General features: G+C 36.6%; 1 protein-coding gene across 1 annotated transcript; it reads right to left on the reverse strand.

Annotated features, from left to right (window-relative positions):
* Positions 1-446: 446 nt before the first annotated feature.
* On the reverse strand, positions 447-4,009 carry FGF14 (fibroblast growth factor 14). The gene is made up of 3 exons (XM_012644434.1): positions 3,938-4,009; positions 3,658-3,856; positions 447-583 (listed from the first exon to the last, which is right to left on the reverse strand). The coding sequence occupies exons 1-3, from the start codon at positions 4,007-4,009 to the stop codon at positions 447-449; spliced, it is 408 nt and encodes a 135-aa protein (XP_012499888.1).
* Positions 4,010-9,235: the final 5,226 nt, after the last annotated feature.

Raw genomic sequence — 9,235 nt, forward strand, 5'->3', positions numbered from 1 at the left:
AATAGCACAGGTTTACAGCGTCTAACTAGAAATTACTCAATATTATTTGTGTGCTACAAAATCGAACTTAAACACATGGATTTTGCTGAAACGGGACTCAAAAAGGATTATGGGTAGCTGTCAGCAGGCAAGGTATCGAGTGTACTTGTGAAGTATGTCATTCACATGAAGTGTCACAGTCACAGAAAAGATATTAAAAAGGCATTCCATATCTGGTAGGGCATTCCATGGTCTGAGTTTAGCTGGTTATCCAGGTGTCTTCTTGTTGTGGGGGGTGCAACAGATTGAGATTTATCCACTTGGAACAAAGAAGTTCGGAGACAGCAGAGAGCAAGCCTTAGCTTGCTGCCAGCTGCTCTTCAGCCACGGGAGCAGGAGTGTCTGGTAGGGATAAATCACTCAACTGTGCTCAGGACGAATAAGTCACAACACCTGTGAGGATCTGGCTATGTCGTCTTACTCTTGTTGACTGGTTTGCCTCCATTCATGATAGCAGACGCGCTTGTGCTTTTACTTGGCGTCACTCCAGCCTTCGGGACTGTTTCGCCAACATCATGCAAGGATGGTTCTCGGTACATGGCAACTAGGGATGGGAAGAAAGGAAGGAAAGGAAACATTGCCTGGTTAGGTGCAGGAATAGCCCATCCATATGTGCACAGACCTCAGCAGTTGGCCCATTTCTGTTTTCCCTGAAGTAAAACAATGCCATTGAGAGGGGATTCCTGCTTTAAAGCAGTAATTTCCAGCCCACAGACAGAGGATATTACGTCCTCCACATTCTCTGGTTTACATACCTAAAATATGTACATGGGTGCACATGGAATTTTGTCTAGGAAAGGAAGTGTCTATGGGAGCTATGGCCTCTTTGTGGACCTACGATGTCTCACACACACATGTGCACATACAAGAACTATAGGAAAATGGCAAGCATTTAACCTAATCCTATTTGTATAGAAAGGAAAACTCAGGTTTTCAGATTCACACAAACAATAACAAAGAACTCGCTTCCTTTAAGCCAGGGCCTTCTGGAGATCATTGTTTCGATTTTCTTATCATTGTTTCGATTTTCTTATCATTGTTTCGATTTTCTCTCCTGCAATCATGGAAAGAGACCCTTAAACAACTGAAGGCAACTGTGTGGTATTTTATATTTTTTGTGCCTCGTTTTCTGATATATTATTAAAAATATAATAATTGATGTCATATGCAGCAGAAGCACAGAATGACAGGACAGCAACTGAGACTGATGCCTGAGTAAACTCTGAGGACTTTTCTGCATAGTATCTGGTGATATAATCACAATAGTTCATGTGACTCTTTAGAAAATGATTTTTGGAAATGCTGGGAAAGGACCTGCAAGAGTTACAGATGCTTGGGAGAAACTAGTGAGTTGATGTCATCTGCCATTAGAAATACAAGTGCATTGGAACTGCCCAAACTCCTTTATAAGTTTTTGCAAGTTTAAGGTATTTTATGAAGAGCTCTTTTGTTTACCTAGGATGAACTATCATTTATCTTTTCTGTGTTCAAGGTGGTAGAATAGTACTTTTACATAAATGCATCATATAAAGTACACATTCTTGGAAGCACAGCTGTGTATCAGGCCTATAGTAAGACTTCTCAAGGTAGGAAAAGGAACAGATCCATACTCTTGAAGCAGATTCCAAACTCTCACTCCTTCCAATATTTAAATTAGGAGATAATAGGATCAAAGCATCAATCTTGATTATCTACATATTGAAGAGATATGAATGCCCTAGAGTATCAATAATTAAATCAAGTATAATTTGTCCTGACTTTTCCAATGATATAATTTATATCCTGTATGAGTTTTGAAAGTTTCAAATTAATTTTCCTCTATCAAGTAAACAATGTGGTAACCTTTATCATTATAGTACCTACCCCCTTGTTTTTGGAGTACTTCTGTCTGCTAATTATTTGAAAATATGATGAAAATACTGTTTTTCTTTTCCTCATATATAAATACACACACACACACTCTCACATACACACACACTCACATACACACAAAAGTTCAACACATGATTGAGAGACCAAGTACCATTATACCACACCATTAGAGTCTCAGATATTTCCCAAGGGATATACAAAATAAGTGGTTTCCAAATTTTACCTCAGTTAAGTAACATAAAGGCCCTTTTTGTTTTCATTACATTTATGCAGCTAAGGTAAGATTTTAGAAATTTGGTCAATTTTTAACTGTCTATATTCAAAACATAAAATTAGTCAAATAGACAAACAAGGGAGCAAATAAACCATGGTCTCTGTAAAGCTGCTATGCACTTAGTTTTTTATTTTTCATTTGAATTTCAATATTGGTGAGTTCGATAGTATCAAAATTCATTTAAAACTATAAAGTCATATCATGGATGTGTTACTGCAAAAAACAGAGATATCCTCTAATGTCTTTTATTCTAATTTTCCTTATGATTTACCATATAATGAGAATAATTCACTCATATTTCAGACTCTGCATTAATTTGTTCTTTTTTACGTAGGTCCCGGCAGCTGTGTTTGGGGTTCAATAAATTGTTCTAGAGGCAAATATTATTAAAAGTGATAGTAAGTCAACATCACGGAAGTTATTATACAAAAGTAGTATTAACCAACAAGAGTCGTTTTCCAAATTTGGGCAAACTGAAACTTAATTATACATTCACAGATAATGAAAAATTTCAAATTATCTTATTTCTACATAGAGAATATGGGTTATGAAGCCAATATGCATTTTCTCTTGATGGCTAAGACTTTTATGTAGGAATAAAAAACAAAAAAAAAATTGAACTAAGCTAGCAGTTATTATAGATCTGATCTTCTGCAAAAGAGGAAACAAGTATTTGTACAGAAAACACATGTGAATAGCCTCAAAATCATTTTTTTTTTCAGTTCTCAAACAAATATTACATAGATAAAAGTAAATGACACTTCTGGCAGAATCATTAATGAGAAAGGTGTGGTTATTTCTGATTAATTAACAAACTTTGTAGCCTACTCCTTGGGAATCTGATCAAAGTAAATCTGAAGGCTCCACTGTTTACATGTCAATGGAGAAAAATTATTTTAGTAAAAGAAGGTAGGGCCACAACTGTATTCAGTGAAGAACTATGTGATTTGGAAGGCGATATGTAATGTCAACAAATTCTTTAAGAGTCAAGTTATTATCTTTTCATTTTATGTAATTATAATAATTCATACGTGTGTACTTTCACCTAGGTAACATCAAGATGGGCAAATAATTTTGATTCCATACTCAAAACTTATTTTTTCCTAATATACTTATTATCATAGATTTGTAATATCCTTACAGATTTTAATTTTTTTCATTAATTAAAATTAAGGGTTACAGTGGTTGAGGTAGTGAGGATTTGAGATGTTGGAAGGTGGGAACAGAAAAAGTTTATCCTGGTACACACACACACACACACACACACACACACACACACACACACAAAGTGTATAAAGGGCACAAATCCTAAATGAACAGCTTGAGTAGACATTTGTGCATCCATCCCCCAGGTCAAGATAAAGGACACTTGTAGCACTCCATCAGGGTTCCTTGTAGCTATGGTAATGTATCGATTTGAAAAATGAAATGTGTAATAAATCTGATAAGGGTAATGCACACGTAACATTCACCTTCCAATGGCTTGGGTAGAAAATGAGCTGCTGGTTTGGTTTTCTTTACTCTGTTGCCTTTCATAGCTTGCCCTTCTTTATTTAATCCCAAAAACCAGGCTCTTCCAGATTCCTGTTGTCTGTACAGCATGGATGAGTAGATTACATAATAATTTTCAAAAACAGATTCTTTAAACTTGCATTCAGGGGTAAAAAGTTCCTGTGGAGAGAAAAGAGAGAAGAAAGTTAGAGGAAGGAACCAGACCTTGGCTGTGCTTTTATTCATTTTCTAGAAACTCACATATGGTGAAAGAGTTAGTTCTCTGACAGGGACGATCAGATATACCTCTTCCTGCATGCAATAATTGTCCATCGTTTTTTTCAGTATACAATGAATTGAGAAGAATCTGCTATTTGGAATACATATAGGTAAAGTATGGATGTCCTTTAATAAGAAAATCAAAGATGTGAGCAAACTCAATAGTTTCACTTAAACAGAATACAATCCAACCAGAGTATAATCAGAAAGGGAACAATAAAAAAGCATGGAATATTCATGATAAAGCAAACAAAATAAAATATATTGAAGATATTTATAATCTATTTTATGTATTTCCATAGAAATAATTATATGATCCCCTAAGAGTTGTCAGTTGTTACTTGGATCACTGTATTATAGGGTGATACATTTTATCTACAAAGAAACAAACTGAAACCTCAAATGAAAGCCATGACAATCAGCTGGCACACATGATAGCTGCTAGAACTGTTGTATAAGCAGCTGAGGCCAGGTGTCCTGTTAGCGGATCATAGTGACAGGAGCTGAAAATAACTACCTGCTTCCATGATGGGGAGCCGCACTGGAACTCTTGAAGATAAACATCAAAAGCTTCTCTTACTGAAAACCACCCAGCATTTTGGGAAAGAGTGTAGTATACTAAATTTGATTAGGCTCAACACCATGGTCTACATTGACTGAGGAGCATCATGAAGCTTACTACTCTACAATGATCATTAATATTGCAAATATTCATAGATGACTTTTATATACTTCTAAAAATTCTTACTTTGGAAGTAATAGTAATAAATATAATACCATGCATATTAATAAAAAATTATAAGGGTACTGTCTACACATGCATTTCTGACAGCCCTCTGTTAAAAATAATTTTAACATTCAACCTTCCTAGACCATGGAAGACACCTAACTAGTTTTTGTGGCTGTTTTAAATAGGCTTGACACTATGCTATTATATACATATATGAAATATAGATGCAAAATTGGGCTTAATTATCATTGATCTGTTTTAAAATATCACTGTGCTCAAAAAATATACACAAGGTTTTCATTTCTCCTTCATAGATTTTATCATTGAAGAAAACAAAAATTTTTGTTTTTCTTTCTAAAAAAATGTTCTATAAACATCCTGAAAAACACACTCTTTAGGGGCAAAAAAATTAAGAATTGAATTTATGCTGACTGTAATAGGAATGTGACATAATTGAATGTAGAAAATTTCTTTCAATATTTCCCCTAAGTGTGTGAATTACCAAGTGGTATTATTTGCAGAATACGATTTATTTCATGTGCTCCGTAACTTTAATTCACTGAATTCATAGTTTTCCAAGAGGAACGTGTTTTGTTAACGGCAGTTGCTCTTCATGACAAAGATCACAGATACAGTGATCAACGTGATGAGATTAAGATAGCCAAAAGACAGATTTAGCCCCCCTCTCAGAGCAATTTATGTAAATCTTTATTTCTTCTAGATGACGTGACTTCAGATTGGAGTAAAATCCCATCCAAAAAAGTTCTGGTCTTCCACTAAGTGGAAGGCCAGATATTCTCTTGTTATTTCTCTCACTGATAAACAACAGTCTCACTGAGTCAGTGCATAGGCCATGCCTCTGAGAAAAGACTGATAAAATGGTTCATGTTCACTTGTTTGTGGAGAGTAAAACAAAATGGAATGCTATAAATCTGGTTTCTCCCCAAGAGACTAATAAATATAACATATTGGTTGAAACTATACCTTCTAGGTCAAAAAGGTTAGACTTTGACATGTCATTTGTCTTTTTGTTGAGATAGGCCAAGACACCCAAGCATATTGTTCTCTAGATAAAAACTATCTCAAAACCAGCTGGAAGTAGGATGGTTAGAGCAGGCTGGGAGGTCACTCAGAGGTCAGAGGACCTGGCACCTGCCTTCTGGGGCATCAGGTCTCTGTCCAGAGCCTGACTCATGTTAACAAACGGATCACTGATGCCCATCGTTATCTATAGATGCCAGGGCCTCCAGCTTGGGAAATGTTAGGTCCATACGGCAGTCTAACCTACGTTCTCATCCGATCGCCACTGCCATGATGTATAAAACATGGTGGATGTTGCTTGCATCACTGTTAGTAAATTAGAAACTATTGTCTCCGCTCTGAATTGACTAAGCTGATTATAAAAGATGATGAAGACTCTTGATGTGGAGGAAGTAATTTATTCTCAATGGATACCTTAAGGACTTCTGACACACTACATCTTTTTGGATAAAATATTTGTATCCCAGGACTCTCAGGAAGCCAATTCCATGGCCCCTTTCTGTGAGCTGTGCTTGTGACTTCACAGATACGTGATTCTTTCTGTTTTCCTTTGCCTTTCAGTTGCTTGTGATAGTGGGGACTGGTACATTTTCAGCCTTCTTTATTCCTGGCTAAGTAATTAATGAGCATGCACACACACATGCGCATGCTATGTTCAAAAATATCATGGTCTAATACATTTTCTCAAGATTTTTTAAGAACTTAATCTGTTCCTTGAATATTGGAGCCCCACAAAATCCCAGAATCCTCTGGAGAACTGATAGAACCAATGAGGTTAGTTACTATTTATTTGGTGTCATAGGTGATAAATATACTTTCAACATGGAAATGGGAGGCAATGGAACAGAGGAACACCAGGTGTGGAGTCAGACCTCAGGATTCAGTGCTGGCCCCACTCCTTACTAGCTGTGTGTCCTTGGGGAAATTACTTAATCTCTCTGGGCTTCAGTTTCCTCATCACCAAAATGAGGACAAAAGTCATAGCATAATAAGGAAGCTGGGATGATTGAGTGAATAAATACATTTTAGAGATTTAAAAGAGAACTTGGCATAGAGTAATCATCATTAATTATTTTTTAAAATTCCCCACTATTTACAGTCAAAATATACCCTCTATCAGTTATTTCAATTCTATCAAAATCTCAGCAAATCAAAATTCAGCTAAATAATTAGGTAATGAGCATAATTTTATACAAAATATTGGGGTTAGCACCAGATAGACTAAAATGAATAAGAGTAGTCATTAATTTCATTAAAAATGGCAGTACAATGTGATATTTGTTATGGTAGACTTACCTGTAAAATACTAGATTGATTATAGGTGGGATAAATGATATTGTGAAAGAAAGAGGTGGGGAATTGGCGTGGTACATTTGGAGAACTATGATTAGTTCATCATGGAGATACAGACTTTGCAGGGCAGAGGTCGAGAATGTCCTGGATGGGAAGGTTAAGTTGGAGAAAGGTGATAAGGGTCTTGCATACTCTAATAAACAATTAGACCTCTTATATGTGAGAGGAAGACACTTCCAATCCTGAATAAGCAAGGGAATAATGGTATGGCCCAATTCATATTTTATAAATACAAATCTGTTGTCAGAGTGGAAGATGACTTTGACACATTAATAACACTTCTATATTGATTCTTTGAATGCAATTTTTCACGGAAGAGTTGAAAGTTGTTTGTAGAACATGACTATGTGTGAGTTCACTTTAATAGTGAGTATTAACATTATAAATAGAGAAAGAGGAACACACAAAGTAAGGGAAAAAATACTACCAGAATTACGACACATTGAGTTCTGAACTTTTTGGTAGCCAGGACAAACAGAGAAAGACTATATGTTCTAAAAATTATTCCGGAGAGAAAATCTTTCCTTTTTCTTGGCGCTAACTTTTAAAAGATACTTCCTTACAAGGAACCTGTAAAGTTACATTGACCAACATAGGCAAAAATACTCTTCATTTTTCATATCATATCATGCAATTGATATAAGTCATAGTTTATGTTTGAATCCAACAATATGCTTTAGGGAGACGGACTTCATTGAAAATGTGCAATAGGTAGAACTATTTAAAGTACAATAGGTGGAAATAATTGTGATTGATGAGATATCCAGGGATAATGTGCATAGCCAGGGCCACAAGCTGAAATGCCTATAATGACTAGGCAGATACAGGAGAGAGGCAAGCTGGCATAATCATGGCACTGTTATTAGGATAAATTGCCCCTGACTCAGGTTCGGAAGTGGGGAGACAAACAGCGTGGTGGAAACCATGATAAAAGGAGCAGCTGCAGCCAGATGCAGCTCACGCCTGCAATCCCAGCACTTTGGGAGTCAGAGGCAGGAGGATTGCCTGAGGCCAGGAGTTTGAGACCAGCCTGGGCAACATAGCTAAACCCCATCTCTGCAAAAAATTTTTAAAAATTAGCTGGGTGTGATGGCACACATCTATATCCCTAGCTACTCAGGAGGCTGAAGAGGGAGGATTGAATGAGCCCAGCAGTTTGAGATGGCAGTGAGTTGTGATCTCGCCATTGCACTGTAGCCTGGGTGACAGAGTGAAACCCCGTCTCCAAAAATGTTTTTTTAAAGGAGCAGTTGCTTCTCACAAGGTTCTCATGTGAAAATAAAAACCTTAGATCTTTAAGAGATCTGGTATCTCAAAGGAAGCAAGAAATTCAAGTTTCTACACAAAATCTCCTTTTAATATCGGCAACTGTTTCTTAGTTTTTGTTTTTCAACATCGAGTGGGCCAAGGAACCCAGAGGGAGCCCGTGAGCTTCCAGCTGGAAACCTCCAACGTAGAGTGGCAAAAAAAGAACCAAAAAAGAAGGAACCCAGGTTGCATATCTACGCACTCCTAATCTAATTTATGATTTCTATACAGTTGGCTAATATGGTGATTATGCCAGTGAGACAATCTAAAACTGGCAGTGATAATAGGAGAATGCTTATTTAAATTTAGGCTTAAATATAAACTCTTTGCAACGGCCAAAATGAGATAGATAAGGAGTTTGACGTGTCTTTTCTTCATCTTGTCTGCCTATATTTAGAACCGTTACCACCAGCGCCGCCACAACAAAACCAACAACAGTTTTGTTCCAGCAGAAGCTTAAATATTAATTTACACCAATGTCAAACTAAATCATCAAGTCATCTGATAGAAAAACATGCAATAATTAAACAGAAAAATTTTTTCATCTTTTTTTTTTATGTTGTGGTTGTTTTTGAAATGAAAGCACCATCTGTGGTGTACTTATTATCTTAACAGTAGCAGCAGAGTTCCTCTTCTAAGGGAAACGTCTTTGTTTGGGAAAATACCCTGATGGGCCATTTGCATGTACAAAGATAGGCTTCTGGGTTCAGGATAAAAGGAGAGGATGCAGGGAAGAGAGGGCCCATGTTCCATTATTCATAAGGAGAGAATTAGCCATTAACCCAGAAAATCTGGAAGAACCTTAAGACTCTAACCCAGTGGTCAGGCAGACTAGTGCTCAAGCCAAA

This window comes from Propithecus coquereli, unplaced genomic scaffold (assembly GCF_000956105.1).
Source record: "Propithecus coquereli isolate 6110/MARCELLA unplaced genomic scaffold, Pcoq_1.0 Scaffold212, whole genome shotgun sequence".
Lineage (NCBI taxonomy): Eukaryota > Metazoa > Chordata > Mammalia > Primates > Indriidae > Propithecus > Propithecus coquereli.

Coding starts and splice junctions, on each gene's coding strand:
- FGF14 (XM_012644434.1), bottom strand. CDS start 4,009: ATGGACAATTATTGCATGCAGGAAGAGGTATATCTGATCGTCCCTGTC. Junction 3,857..3,937: donor AACTAACTCTTTCACCATAT/GTGAGTTTCTAG, acceptor TTCTCTCCACAG/GAACTTTTTACCCCTGAATG. Junction 584..3,657: donor TCTACCCAAGCCATTGGAAG/GTGAATGTTACG, acceptor TCCCATCCCTAG/TTGCCATGTACCGAGAACCA.